Source organism: Amphiprion ocellaris, chromosome 17, assembly GCF_022539595.1.
Source record: "Amphiprion ocellaris isolate individual 3 ecotype Okinawa chromosome 17, ASM2253959v1, whole genome shotgun sequence".
In the NCBI taxonomy this organism is placed as follows: domain Eukaryota; kingdom Metazoa; phylum Chordata; class Actinopteri; family Pomacentridae; genus Amphiprion; species Amphiprion ocellaris.
Genome location: NC_072782.1, coordinates 24,116,369 through 24,132,088, shown reverse-complemented (window position 1 = coordinate 24,132,088; position 15,720 = coordinate 24,116,369). Strand labels below are relative to the sequence as shown.

The 15,720-nt window shown below is 40.2% G+C and overlaps 1 protein-coding gene across 1 annotated transcript; it reads right to left on the bottom strand.

Moving 5' to 3' along the window:
* Nucleotides 1-4,364: 4,364 nt before the first annotated feature.
* LOC111576381 (chondroitin sulfate synthase 3-like) lies at nt 4,365-15,316 on the bottom strand. Its single transcript, XM_023282032.3, has 3 exons — nt 14,119-15,316; nt 12,330-12,613; nt 4,365-10,420 (listed from the first exon to the last, which is right to left on the bottom strand). The coding sequence occupies exons 1-3, from the start codon at nt 14,681-14,683 to the stop codon at nt 8,849-8,851; spliced, it is 2,421 nt and encodes an 806-aa protein (XP_023137800.2). The 5' UTR covers nt 14,684-15,316; the 3' UTR covers nt 4,365-8,848.
* Between the last annotated feature and the right edge of the window lie 404 nt (nt 15,317-15,720).

Genomic DNA, 15,720 nt, shown 5'->3' with positions numbered 1-15,720 from the left:
CTACGGCCCGCGGGCCACATCCGGCCCGCCGGACGACCCTGACTGGCCCGTATGAGGTCATTGGAAAATACTAAAAGTCGATGCAAATATATATCATCACAATACATGCAAGCAATACGCCTGCACTGCTTTTATTTTGAAAGACCTGCTAAATTAAGGTTTTTTCGCGCGTGCTTTCCGTACTTAGCATAAGGTTTATGCGCTGATTGGTTTGTTTGTTAGCTTCAACCCCGGGAAGATGTCAGTTAACGACAAAAAAGAAAGATTGATTCCGAATGCAGAGTTTTTAACAAGGCATATACTTCCAAGTATTTCTTCACTGAAGTCAGAGGTAAAGCTGTGGGCTAGTTTGTGGAGAACAGATCGCGGTGCTCAAGGATTATAATCTGAATCGACACTACGAGACCAAACATGGCGGAGAAGTACAAACATTTGACTGATGCAGAGCGGGGAGGATGTCTGAAGGTTTGCTAGCTAAACTGCTAAAGCAGCAATGACTTTGTTTTACCAAAGTTCACATCAAGGGATGCAGCAGTCAAGACGAGTTTAGTAATATCCTACAAAGTCGCCAAAAACAGTAAGCCATTCTCTGATGGAGAGTTTATAAAGGAATGTCTGGTGGACTCTGCAGCGTTTATATGCCCGGAGAAGAAAGGAGCGTTCGTTAATGTGCCCCTTTGGAGGCGAACCGTAACGAGGCGGGTGGAGAGCAGCGCCGAAAATCTGGAGCTTCAGCTGCACAACAAAGTGGACGATTTTGACGTTTTCTCCTTGGCTCTGGACGAGAGCTGTGATGTCCGTGACACAGCCCAGTTACTCATCTTTGTACTTGGACTAACAAAAACCTTTGAGATGACGGAGGAGCTGGCAGCTGTGCAGCCAATGAAGGAACCACGACGGTGAGTGATTTGTTCATTGAGGTAAATACATGCATGAACAAGCTGGGACTAAAATGGGAGAATTTGATTGCTGTTACAACTGATGGCTGTCCAAATTTGACAGGGAAAAATGTTGGACTTTTGAAACGGATGCAAGATAAAGTGACAGAAATAAACCCAGAGCAGAAACTGATATTTTTGCATTGTATTATACATCAGGAGGTGCTGTGTAAGTTAGTGCTAAAAATCAACCACATGACTGATGTTGTAGCTAAAGTAGTTAACTTCATCAGGGCAAGAGCATTGAATTACAGACAGTTTGTTGTCTTTTTGGAGGAGATGATAGTGAACATGGTGACCTTGGTTACCAGACAGCTGTCAGATGAATCAGCCTGGACAAGGTGCTTAAACGAGTTTGGGATCTGAGAGCATAGATTCAAGAGTTGGACATTGTACATCATTGTATTGTGTAATTTACTGTTTTTATTGAGATATATTGAACATTGCTCTAAGTGTAGTGGGGAGCTGTTGTCTTTCTTTATGCTTCACAGTCATCTTAATGTAGATTTAGAAAAACTGACAACACCTCATAGCGTTCATGATGAACAAAAACTGACATGATAAGGCAAGTTTCAAATCTCTGCCAGCTGATGGTCATATTGTTTTAGAATAAATTCTGAGTGATGACTTACTTACTTTGTTTGTAAAAACAGTGACTGCTGAAAAGTAATTACAGCACTTGGAAAATCAGTTTCACATTTTAAGTATGTCTTTATGATAGTAAATATCTACAACTCAATAGGCAGCAATCATAGTTTGAATGAAAAAACAAAATCTTTCATTAAATAGTTGTGTTCGGTGTTCCACATTTTCATTATATCATTGTATTGTTTCATTTACTGTTTTTATTGAGATATATATTGAGCAGAGCTTTTAAGTGTACTGGTCCGGCCCTTAACAACCATCAGTTTCTCATGTGGCCCCGTATGAAAATTAATTGCCCACCCCTGCTGTAGACCCTAGGAGTCAACAAATTGCATAGCTTCTAGGTGCAAGTGTGAGTGTGTGAAGCAGGGCCATGCTCTGAAACTCCACGGTGTGTTCTGATATCCATTCTACCATATAGTATGCCAGAAAATATTTAGAATGACCCAAATGTAGTGTACCAAAGATAGCACAATTTCCCATTACACCGGTTGTATTCTTAATTTTGTCCTACTAGCCACATTTCCCCAGATCTGTGGACTATTACAGGAACTAGTGTCCCTAGTGAGGTCACAAATTTTGGTCTGCCTTTCAAGCATGCCGACTGTGCATGTGTCCAGTGAACAAATAGTACTTAAAGCAAATGTTTGTTTTAAAGATATTTTCATCAAATTCATCATTAGAGGTGTAATTGAAGTTGTGCTGCCAGACTTTGGATGTGCTTTGACTTTTACATGCTTTTCGTTGACGGTGGCCAAGCACACTGTAAGTTCCAAATTCTTGAGAAATCCCGTGATATGTCTGCATACTGCCAAGTCACAGCCAGCCTTTCAGAAACATCCATGGGCACCCTCTGTGTTTGTCTGTGTTTGATGTGCGAAGCCATCTGCATAGCTACATCTGCATCAGTCACACAGAAACTATAAATTAGCCTATACTTCTGCGTCCACAAGTACGGGAGAGTACACTAAGGTCCCCATGACATCCATTATTTGTGCAAGTACAATATTAAAGCAATCATGCACATACTCAGCAGTAGTGTGCATGAGTGCAATATGTAGATATGACCTTTTATGCATGTATGCAACAAAGTCTTCCCATGAACTAGAAAAGTAGTATAATAACAACAACTACATGTCAGAACTTATCCGCAGCTGTCTATGTGCGCTGTTGTGTGTTCATTTTTTGAGATAGAGGATGAATTACTTCTCTCCAATTAAGCTGTTTATTTTCTAATATCAGTGTCTCAAAGAGCTTGATCAAGGACCTTTCTGTTTGGAACAGCCTCTCAGAAAAGGATAAAGTCAGATATGAACAAAACATTTTATACCGTATGGTGAAATGTGACTGATTATAGAACATATATTGAAATGTGATTGGCTAAAGGTGGGGATAAATCTCTTGGCACACATTTCATCCCATCTCCAAGAACATCACCCTGTAAACAGAACCCTCCTGCAAACTTCTTCCTGCTCTCTACCAGTTAGTCTTATTCCTTTGTTAGCTGTGATGTGATGCAGCCATTAGTGGTATTTCATAGAGAGGATTATTATGGTTTTCACCCTTAAACAACCTTGAGTTTAGCAGTTTCAGTGCAATTAATTTTTTACCTTATAAGGAAATAGAAAAATACTGTGAAGCAAAGCCAATCTCTCTATCTTTTTTGGTGTGTGTGTGTGTGTGTGTGTGTGTGTGTGTGTGTGTGTGTGTGTGTGTGTGTGTGTGTGTGTGTGTGTGTGAAAACACTCTTTGTACTGATGTGTGTGTGTGCAGCTGTAACTTTCCAACTTGACCTGTCTGTATCCATCATGTATTTAACCCTTCAGAACCTGGGGCTCAGCTCTCTGTCTCTATTTAGGTCAACACAACTCATACATTATTTACACAATAAATTGTTATTAATATCAATGTTGTAGTACTCATATGTGATATCAGATTCAGTGTTCTGCTAGCAGTGCCTTAAAAAATAAATCCAAACAGCGCATCAGAACATTTGGATTTTTTTACATTTTATTTTTTGATAGTTAACCATTTGTTTATATTTTTTGGTTCAAAAATATCTAAACATATTAAATATGGTCAAATCTAAATTTAGTAAGTCTAATTACACTGCTGGTACCTTTATTTTAGTATTATCATTCCCAACTGTCACCCTTACCAGTCGAGGCAGATGTACTGAAAGGCATTGTTCTTTAGAGCAACATCTTTATGCGCAATAGCGGTAATGATGTAATGTCACTGAGACTTTCTATCCTATCTGGTTACTGAAAAAAATAATCAGATGATTTGATTTTTTTTAGCCTTTTTTTTTTTTTTTTTTTAAATATTTTGATATCTCAGATATCTAAAGCCTTTCTGTGTCATGATAACTGGATATCTCACAAACGACAATAAAAATATTGTCCATACACTATGTGGAATTAATGCACAATACTGTACTAAAAATCCCAGCAATGCAATAAATTTAGTACTCTTGATGGCATGCAGTCATTTCCTGGGAATCGTACAATGCAAATTTAACAAACATGGGGAAAAAAAAACCCACAATCTATTCTAATGCTCACTAAAGTGTTTATTTTATATTGAATTATGTTCTGTCCAATGAGAAATGTGTTGAATTAAGTATATTTGCATTTTTCATGGGTGGTTTTGAATACCAGAGGATGTGCACCATAACTTTGATTAGGTTGATTTAAGCATCCTAAAGCTTCTTTGACTTAGAAGTTTTTACTCTGAAATAGTGAACAATGTTCTTTTTCTCAATTATGCACACATTTAAAACACAGAATAACAATATACAATTTATTGTAAAAAAAAAAAAAAAGAAGAAGAAAGAAAAAAGCATGGAATATAAGCAGTGAGCTTATAAAAGCAGGTACACCAATCAAATCTCTGTCTAAACATTTATTGTAAAAGACAAGTTATTACTATAGCCGTTGTTGTTGCTAGCAGACTTTAAAGTCATTATTCTTAGGTAACAAGCAGCAAAGTGCACTTTAACTACCAGAGAAAAACAGCCTAGTAATAATCTCATAATTAGGAGATAACCAGAATTATTATGATAGTTGGATGCTATGATTACGAGATAGACATACTGTAATTAGGAAAAACTTTCCTTGATATTTTGACACACATTTTGGTAGATGCAATGTACTTCAATGAAAATTACAAAACAAAAAATGTTTATGGATTCCAGTGCTGTGAATTTTTGTCTCTCACTGTAGCTTTTTCAGTCCTTTTTTACATTAGAAACTGCAACATTAAAATGGTGCTGTAAATGTAAATGTTCTGGTCCTATAATTCTATTATATTAACATGTTTACCTCTAGGAAAAGGGGTGCACAGTGATTGAGATTTGAAAACAGCTGCTGAGATTCATGACGAATAATTTCCTAGTTTCTATTAATGATAAATGTTATAAAAGAATTTTTTGTTAAAATAGTGAGAAAGAAATGTAAAAAAAAAGTGTAGCAAAACCAGTAATATCCAGTAATAACCAGTAAGGTATGAATGTAGCTTGTTATGATGTGAAAATGACTGAATTTTCTAACTCTAACAAGAAACTGGGCAGATTTTTACCATTTTCTAATAACCAAGCTAAATAAAAGCCTGTTTTACAAGTTTGTTTCAACTACTATTTACCAGATTACTGTTTTGCACAATAGGCAGTGGGCATCATATCAGTTACAGCAAAAGGTTGCAATGCACCAGGTGGTAAGATGTGGTCCTGAGGAAGAGGTGTAAACATCACAATAACTATGGCAGTAAGAAAAAGTTTGTATAAAAGTTAACTACAGCCCACACAGAGCCACATAACCTATTGTCTCTTACGGATACATGATACACAAGCCGTTGCCACAAGCCAGGAAATTAGCTGCTCTCACAGTGGCTAAGGCTATGCTAAAAGCTAGCAGCTAGGTTAGAAGGCAGCCACAAATCACCCTGCAACAGAGTCTATAGAACAACAATAATAATGCTTTAATATATGGACCTCAGTGAGCAATAAAAGTGATAGAACAGTGAAAGATAAAAAAAAACAGAACAACAAATGTAACTGCAGAAGTTAAACTGATCAATCTCAGTTGACCCAACAAACAGAGGAGAGTATCCTAATTTAATCACTCCTATTTCTATTTTAGTTATTCAGTCATAATCACTCTTATTAATAAAGAAGTCTAGTTATAAATGACAGTTTCCCCGCTATCGCATGCTGTTAAGACATTACATATAATGTATATCGGTCCCCAATATCAATCATCAGCCTTTGTTGATCACCAATAATCAGCATTGGTATCAGCCCCCCAAAAAGCACATATTGGTCAATCCCAAGTCAAGACATGACAGGACCAGCATTGGTGCAACTTACTGATAGTATCATGTGCGAAATCACCAGGAAATCAATCAAAATGAAGCTTCTACCATGACTATAGCTTCACCGTGTTTAAGATTGTCTTATTGTGCCTTGAAAAGGGTCTGTATGCTTCTAGTCTGAGTCACTGGATGAAGACTGCAGGTATCAGCCTGCCACTGGCTGTGGATGTCATGGCTTCAGATTTTTCCTCCCCATCAGCTGTCTTTTCTAAAATCCCCTGCACTACAGGAAACAACAGCCAGGCAGCAACCTACCACAAAAAAATTCAGGTTTTGCTGAAGGGTTGGATTGTGCAATAAAGGAGCCCTGATAGTTAGCCCTCCTGGATAACCCTGACCATCCGCTTCACCCCCTGCTGGACAGGCAGTGGAGCAGCATTTCCAAAAGGCTGGTCCAGCTCCACTGCCACAAGTTCTGTTATTTGAAATTGCACACTTTTCTTCTTGCACACTAATTGAACTATGAAACACTTTAACATTTGTACATCCTTTACATAGGACATTTTGTTTTTTATATTATTCTTATTGTTTATTTTTTATTTACTGCACATTTTTACTTATTGATCTGTATTTATGGTGGTGCGAACTGTACTCTTTTGACTGTAGCAGAAAAATTTCCCCTCCCGGATTAATACAGTATTTCTATTATTCTATTCCATTTAATCACGCTGACTGAATGACTGTTCTTCCCAAATTCCACCGGAACGTGAACTGTGCAACAGGGGAGATAAAACACTAGATCAGGTGTATACCAATGTAACTAATGCATACAGGGCACAGACTTTTCCAAACCTGGATCTGCTAGACCATCTTTTACCAATGCTGCATTCACTTTAAAGACCAAAAATTAAAACTAATCCTTCAGGTCTGGAGACACCATTGCCTATATTACAGCCAGGACTGCCTTGAGGAGAGGCATCAAAGCCGCAAAAGAAGCACACAGAAGTCAGACTGACGCCAAATTTGATAAGGCTACAAACCCTGCTGAATTACTTCTACGCCCGTTTCACAGGGACAACACAACCCAGAACTGCTCCCCCTCCCCTCTTGTGATACCGCCCAGCCGCTAGCATGCATGCAAGACTGTCTGCATGACATCAACCCCAGAAAAGCAGCAGGACTAGATACGGTACTGGGACGGGTCCCGAGAGACTGTGTGGCTGAGTGGCTGAGCTAACACCACCATCTACATTATGTCGCTGTCAACAGCGTGGGTCCCAGCCTGCTTCAAAGCACCCACAGTTGTTCCTGTCCCCAAACAGACAACCCTCCCATGCTTGAATGACTATAGACCTGTGGCACACACCCCCATACCAGCCAAATGCCTGGAGTGGCTGGTCATTAAACACATCAAGCATGCAATACCACAGACACTTCATCCATACCAAATTGCCTATAGAGAGAACAGGTCAACAGAAGACTCCATCGCTATTGTGCTCCACACTTTATTAGGACATCTTGAGCACAAAAACACCTATGCAAGGCTGCTCATTGTCAACTGCAGCTCAGCTTTTCACACCATCCTGCCGAACAAACTCTGATTCCATACTACACAACCTTGGTCTGAACACCACGCGCAATTGGATTTTGGACTTTCTCACAAACCGTTCACTGTGTGTTGGAGCTGGCTGGCACACCTCATCCACCCTCCTCATCAACACCAGAGCCCTCCAGGGATGTGTGCTTAGTCCACTGCTCTACACACTTTTCACACACGACTGCTGTGCCTCTTTTCTCTCCAATCTTATTGTCAAATTTGCGGAGGATAACTACTTATTATAACCGTGTTATGACAATGACAATTAAGTATTGAATTGAATTGAATCACCATGGTCTAAAATTAATACAAGCAAGGTAAGCTAATTATGGTGACTACAGGTCAGTGAGAAGACTGAACTTGAAAGCCGAAATGAGAGACACTGTTGAAGAGAGGCTTGTATTACTAGTCCAGCACCACAACAGAAATCGTGGCACAGTAACTACACTGTGCCAGCATCAGGTCTGCACAAAGCTATTTCTAAAAATTCACTGGAAGATTAAGGTAGATTAACTTAGCGCATTAACGTAGGCCAACTCCCTCGCTCTCACACACTCACACACTCTCACACAGAAACATGCATACAGATTGTTCAATACAGCAATGATGATGCTCATGGCATAGCAGCCATCCAAAGTCGCATTGACTTCATTCCTGGAAAGCAGAGTGACAGAGTATTCAATTCATGGATTAACAGAGTTGCAGGTGGTGTTTTTGCTGCATATTGAAACTTGCAACACATTAAAGCACCATTTCGAGTAAAACTATCAATACTCATATGCTTCAACTGCAAAATATACATTTTCCTTTAATTTGCATTTCATGTCATTATATTTTGGGTGATACAGCTTGTTCTTTGGGTCATTTATTTTAATTCCCAGGTTTGGTACTCAGATTAGCCATGTACGTGTGTAAAAATGTTAGCCCAGTCTCTAATAAGCTGCAAAAAAGATCAAGGCTTTATATTTCCATCACTGGCAGAGTCTAATGCTTTAGTAGCTAGTAAGCGTTCCAGCTAACATCTAGCTGCATTCAGTCCATGGTTTTCCCAGCTGTGGATAAAGTGGATTAAGCTCCAACACGTTTACTTGCTTTCACAGTAGCAATTGTAGACTTGGTTCTGTTCGAAGTCCTTTGGATATGTTCAACATTGGTCTACCAGCTGTCAGGTCAGTTTGGATCTTGTGTGGTTTTAATTGGCTAATACTGTAGATATGACAGTCTTGATTCTTTCCTGGGAAAATTTTCAAGCCTTTGAAGACCTCTGATCCACACTTATGCTTACGCAGTCCATCACCATCTCCGTTTAAGCCTAACTGAGGAAACTTGCTTGAAGAAGCCCAGTAGAACTGGAGTGTCAGGATGAAGTTCTGTTATACCCTACCTCTACGTGTTTCTCCAACCACATCTCTGCTAACTGCATTGTTGATGCAAATGTACTTGCTCTTGACCCAAGGCACATTTTGTGTTGCTTCTGTTCAAGACTTGCATTGCAGTGTACAGGATGATAAATGTGGACCATTCCAGGTTCTTGACTGCGAAACACTTTCAAATCAGAATGAATAACTTTTGTAAACAAGTCTACATCTTCCAATCCCCAGCCTAGGATTGATGTGTCAAAACCTCCAGCTTTCATTAAGTCACTCTTGAAAATACAGGTGATTCCAAAGCCATAATCTCGCCAGAAACCACTTTTCTTGGTGAGCACAAATTTGTTATCTCTTTGGGCTTTTTCACCATACACTATCTTAGGGTTGTACTGACTAAAGACAACAGGGAAATAGACCCTACTTCCTTGAACAGCATTGTCTCTGCAGCGCTGCAAGGCATCACCACTAAAGATAAGATCAATATCACAGAAGAAGAGTAGAGTATCATTATCAAGTTGTGCAGAGCCCAGCTCCAAAGCCAGTCCTCGTGAAAAATTGCCTGTCATAGAGATTACAGACAGGTCAGCTTTGGGATATTTCCTGTTGTAGTCCTTGATTAACTGAAAATGCCTTTTTCTGTTCAGGCTGCTCCCATTTTCTACCAGAATGATGGAGAGCCTAACATTTTGTTGGGGTATCAAACATACTTTCTCAAAGTTTTCCATAAAGTGGACAAAGGTGTTATAGCGACCAGACAATGGGACAAGGATGTTGACCTTTCTCTGGCTTTGCTCCCACAGTTCCCTGGCTGATTCATAGAATTGGAAAGGTGACAAGAACCTCAAAGAGTTGGATAGAAAAGACAGAGATTGGGATTCAGAGTTGATTGCAGCCACAAGTTCAGCTACATCTAACCCTTCCGTTTCAGTAAAGAAAGGTCGGCTAAAGGACTGCTGAAGGTAAGCATGCCGCCTCACAGGCACTGTTACCTTACGTCCCTTATGTTTCTTGTATAAAAGCAGTAAGTCTAAGATGTATTCTGCACCATGCATTGGATCCACCCTGTAGTAACCATACTGAATCTCTTTAAAGTCAATTATCCTGCCACGTGTTTTTGAATTCTCATTAATCATTTCCATGACCTGCAAAATAATGTCTTCTAGGCCTGATCGAAGCAAGCTCCCAAGGCTTTGCCGGGCCATCTTGTTTTCAACCGCAGAATAAATATGACGGCCTGTCAGGAAATCCCACTCAATTACATCATTTCTCTCGTTGGCCTGATAGCGCATGTAGGAAGGAGGAGACCCAAACTGTTGGTCTTCCCACAGTACTTCAGTGTCACTGAGGTAACTCATAATCAAGCCTTCACGATGGAGCAGGATGGTACGATAACGAAGCCTTGAGATCTCACGGCTAAGCATGAAGCTGTGGAGCCGATACTGGTAGGCAGGTTTTTTGTTGGGGTGGAGTGTAATGGCATTGTGGATCTTGCTACTGTGAAGTTCTTCAATGAAACCTTTCTTGTTGTGTTCGTAGTTCTCGTAGAAAAGCTGCTGCATCTGTGGAAGGAATTACAACACAATGAAAAAAGCATGAATGATGTCCAAGCATCAGTAACCACAACACTCTTGACAAGTTTTGCCATCTTAATAAATAATTGTGTTCTTTTTCTTTTAAAGTTATTTTTTGGCCTTCTTGTTGGCTTTATTAGATAGGTATAGTTGAGAGGCAGACAGGAAAGCAGGGAGAAGAATGGGGGGAAGACATGCAGTAAAGGGCCGTGAGCTGGAATCGAATCCAGGCGGCTGCATTGGGGACTATAGCCCCTGTTCAGGGGTTACCCGCTCAACCAGCTGAGTTATCTGGGGCCCCCAATAATTGTGTTCTTAAGCACAACGCTCTCTTCATTATAGATTCACCGTATACTGAGCAGTAGCCACTGTTTTACTGACCAATATACTGAAAAGTCTTCTCAGTGTGTTCAGTATTCTTGAAATAGAGAATTCAACAGTGTAAGCTGTATGAAGGGAAGAAAGCGAAAAAGGCAAAAAAAAAAAAAATCAAGGTCAGTCAGACTCATTTGGAAACAAAAATAAAATTGAGCAAAACAAATTATTGCTCGATTTGTCCAAACATACATCACACTTTAAAGTCTTACTTCCTGCATCAATTTCGACCCACTCCACTAACTGTAGTTGTGTAAACATTATATTTCTGTACAACGGAGTTCTATTCTTCCATTGGTGGTTCTCTCACTTTCAGTTTCATAGTGAGATTGACTGCTTGTGTTTTTTTACCCTGTTGGACTTTAGTGTGGTGATGCCATCAAATTTCCAGATTTCAGCAATTATAACAAGAATATATACAAATATAGCCAAAATTATTTTTTCTTGTAGCAACGGAAGCAACTCGAACAATTTCCATCTGCTAATATTCACTAGTCAGGAGAAATATAAAAAAGTATGAGGAGCCGTGTTGTGTCCTGTCATTACAACCGGTAAAGTTCTGTTATCTGGTCCCACCTCAATAACAACTCAAGGAATTGCTGTATGTGTGTCACATACATATGTGTATTTACTAAATACAGACTGATAGGGCCTGAACACTTCTGCAGTTATGTTTTATATTTTTAATTAATTGATCTTATTTGGTAGAAATCTGATTTCACTTTGACATAAACAGTCTTTTTTTCCATTCAGAAAATAAAATTGGCCATTGATGCAGTGATGAAAAGCAATAAAAGGGGGAAACTTCAAAGGCACTTTTTATGGGCACTGTCTATACACTGATCAGGCATAATATTATGACCACCTGCCTAACATTGTGTTGGTCCCTTTTATGCTGCTAAAACTCCCCTGACCCAGTGGGACATGGACACAGGACCTCTGGGGATGTCCTGTGGCACTGGGATGGTGGCAATGAATTTTCTGGGTCCTGTGGGTTGCAGGGTGGGACCTATCTAGATCAGACTTATCCTGGACTGAGAATCTATGGGATGCATAGATTCTCAGTAAGATTTGGATCTGGGGAATGTGGAACACAGGTGAACACATTAGCTCTGTTGTGTTCCCTGGGCCACTCCTGGGCAGTTTTTCTTGGGTGTCAAGCTGTATTGTCCAGCTGAGGGTGGCAACTGACATCACTGACTGCTGTTGCCATGGGGGTTTGGGGGTTGCTTGACCTGCAATGCTTAGGTGTGTGGTACATGTCAAACCCCCCACATGAATGTCAAGACTCAAAGCTTCCTAGCAGAACACTACAACAAGATGATCACTGTTATTCACTTCGCCTGTCAGTGGGCATAATGTTGTGGCTGATCGGTGGATATTTCTAGATTACATTTGAAAAGTTACTTCATTTGTCCAAATTCCAACAGAACTGACTGAATCCCACTGTTGCCTATGAATGCAGACTCCATGATATTCTAGGAACCTACAAGAATAGAAAGCAGTTTGACTCAGTCCATACCTCATAGGACCACACACACTGTGTTCCTCCAAAGCGTCGCACGCAGCGGCCCACCTCCACATCCTCATGGGTGGTGTACATCTCACTCAGGCAGGTACTGATGTGAGGGACCATCCTACGAAGCACCTCTCTACTGAAGATCATCCCGGGGCCTCCCATGCAAAAGTTCTCTCCAGGCTCCAGGGCCAGTCTGCCTAGCTCTTCAGCCATGCCCAGGCCTGTCTGGCCCAGGTAATGAGGCTTGCTGCTGTTCAGCGACCGCAGGAACAGCTCAAGCTTCTCTCCTGGCAGTGTGTGAAATGGGAGAAATATTACAGTTATCAGGCTGGGTAAAGTTTGAAATTTATAGAAAATGTATTTAATTTGAAGCATTGCTTTGCTCAATATAAGGATGTATATCAACAAAAAAAGGAAAGAAAAAACATGTATGTATCACATCTAACTAGATCATGTTAAAATTTCATAAGGACTTGACTGCATTAAAAATGTGATAAATGTGTACAAAGACAACTATTGAGACTGGTAAATGACTTTGTTGAATATTACTTGTGCAGGAGACTGAAAATATTAATTCTGAAATTATTAAACCATCAGTCTCACCTAAATAACAGAATGTTTTTGTCTTCAGGGAGACCAGTAAATCTGCCAGTCTCTAAAGCCAAATCTTAACAAAGCTATACACACAAGGAGCCCCACTTACTTTGATAATACCTGTGGAAAAAAAACAACTATTTAACAATGGTTTGTTCCAAATAGTCCAGTTTAGTCCAGCAACGCAATGCCTTATTATAAGGAAAAACACAATGCATTTGAGTTCTATGGCTCACTTGTATAGCTTTAAGAGTCATTCCATAATTGGGGGACATTTTAGGTCCCCCCCATCCAATTTCAAATAATCCACATACAAAATACTAAAACATGTAGTTGTTGTGTAAATGTGCTTGCCCTGAGACTAAATCTAAAAAAAACTAGGAGAAAATAATGTTTGAAAATATTTTTAAAATACCAAATAAATCTGGAGTTCCCCCCAAAATGCCATTTTTCTCTTCTACCACCCCCCTGATGACCAAATTCAATCTCAAATAAAACAGTTGGAGTGAAATTTAAATCTCCTTTTTTTGGTATTATTTTTTTCATTGATGTCTCGTGTAATTGTGGGAACATTTTTGTCATCAACATAATATTTTAAATAATAACTATCATGCATGGAATGGGTGTCCCACACGTTAGCATCAACCTTTTAGCCGGTAGAAGAAGAAAACAGTGAATCACATGATACGCTGGAATTAACATCATCAAAGAATGGTTAGAGCAAAGCTATGTCCTCTTCTATTTTTCATATTTTCATAACATTGTCAGCCTTAATTGAATGTCTCATCCAACTCATATTATCAGGATAAGACAAATTCTTTTAAGTTTTTTTTCCATCAGTAAGTTTTTCCTCTTGGTCAGCAGTAACACAGCTAAATATCTAGCTTCTACTCCTGAGAAAAACCCAACATTAGCAACCCTGTTACCTGTGATAAGAGTAGGGTTAGAAAACAACAAATAAAACATGGAATAAAAATGGTACCACTCATGTGCAAACGGGGCCAATCAAGCCTTTGATAATTTACTGCCTCTTATTGATGAATATGGAGCAGAAAATTGTAAAATAGAAGGTTTATTTTAAATAAATTTTGAAGCCCAAATGTCCTTCAGTTCTGCAATGACCCAGAAGTACTTCAGCCTGACTAACACAGCCAGTCTCTCACATACACAAACACAAGCATCATTTTCCAATAGTCACCTCTTATATACACATCATCATCTGCCCGCATGAACCACTCGTATTTATCCAGGTAGTGGTCGTGGATGTACTTGAGCATCATGAAGGACTTCTTCTGTGGCGGATAGGAGTCGTCAACACCCGGCAAGGAAACCACCGGGACGGGGACAGGCATGCGGATCGTACCAGACCCAGCACTGGAGAAGAACTCCACCTTCCCTGGGATGGAGCTCGTCCATGTCTCATAAGCAGCCACGGCTCGGGAGCTCAGGTATTTTTTGGCTGTCATCACGCCAACAAAGAGGAAATGTTTTGGTCTGCTGACGGCTCTGTCGGTATCTCCACTACTGTTTCCTGCACTGAATGATCGGTCCTCTTCCTGAATAAACGGGTCCCGGTTCTTTAAAGACTGGGAGTTCCCGAGGTTGTCAAGACCTTTGGCGGAGTCGCTATAGTATGAACACATGGGAGACTTTTTCCTTTTACTTTCCAGAACCTGTGGTACGATGAGCCAAGAGGAGGCGGTGAATCCGAGAAAGACACCGAAGATCACGGTCGTCCACGTTCTCCTTGACTTCAGAGCCATTGCTTTTACTGGAAGAAGAGTTGAGCTGTGCGGTTAATAGAGAGCAGATGTATGAATGCTGCCGTTGTCTGGGGAGGTGCTGACGTGTATGGACAACATCCATCCAACATCTCCGTGGAGCATTCTGTGTCTACCTGACGTAGAAAAACACAGCTGCCACATCTGATCGCATAATGTATGAGATCTAAAATAACTGTATTCTGTTCGGAACAGTCAGAAACATCCTTAGTTGTCCCGTCTGAAACTATAACTCACAATTCCAGGGTACGCAGATTTGTAAAGCAAATGCAGTTCCGACTGAAAGCTGCGCTGAATCCGTCAGACGTCTGGAGAGGAGTTCGTATGTTTTATTATCCGGTCATATCCACGATCTGATGGCTGCTCGTCACCACCGTGCTTTTCCTAGGATGTAACCGGTTCATAAATATCACCACCGCTCTGCTCGACGTCTCGTTGAGCTGCAGCTCCGTCATCATCCGTCACGTTCAGACTGATGTGTCTGCGATGGCTTCACGGGGATTTCACAGTCTGTGTTCTCTCCATGTAGCTTCTACCTTCCCATCATCAGCATCTGTTTCTACTTTCCGTTTTAGGGAACAGCACGAGTTCCAAGCCGTTTGTCATTTTTCAAAATAAAAGCATAATTTCCCTTAAGAACTCAGTAACTAATCAAGTCATATTTTTTTCCAACAGCAAAGTGACTGCAAAGTATGCGACATGATCGTATGCTGTAATACTTGTTCTAATACATAATCAATCTCACCGCCGGACGCAAGGGCTTTTAGTTTGAAGGCCAGTTACCATGTTTTTCTAATGATCAAATGAAATGAATTCAAATAAAACTATGAATGCTCTGTAGAGGGCTGTGCGACTAAGCGAGATTAGTATGTTGAGCCGGAGGGTGTGTGTCCACGGGATCTGTCAGTTCCTCGCTTCCCATTGCTTATGTGAAACACTCTTTTTACCTGGCTAGATCTCCATGGTAACTTGTGCTGTGGAGCTAACATGGTTCGTGGCGGGCTATATTTAGAGTTTCG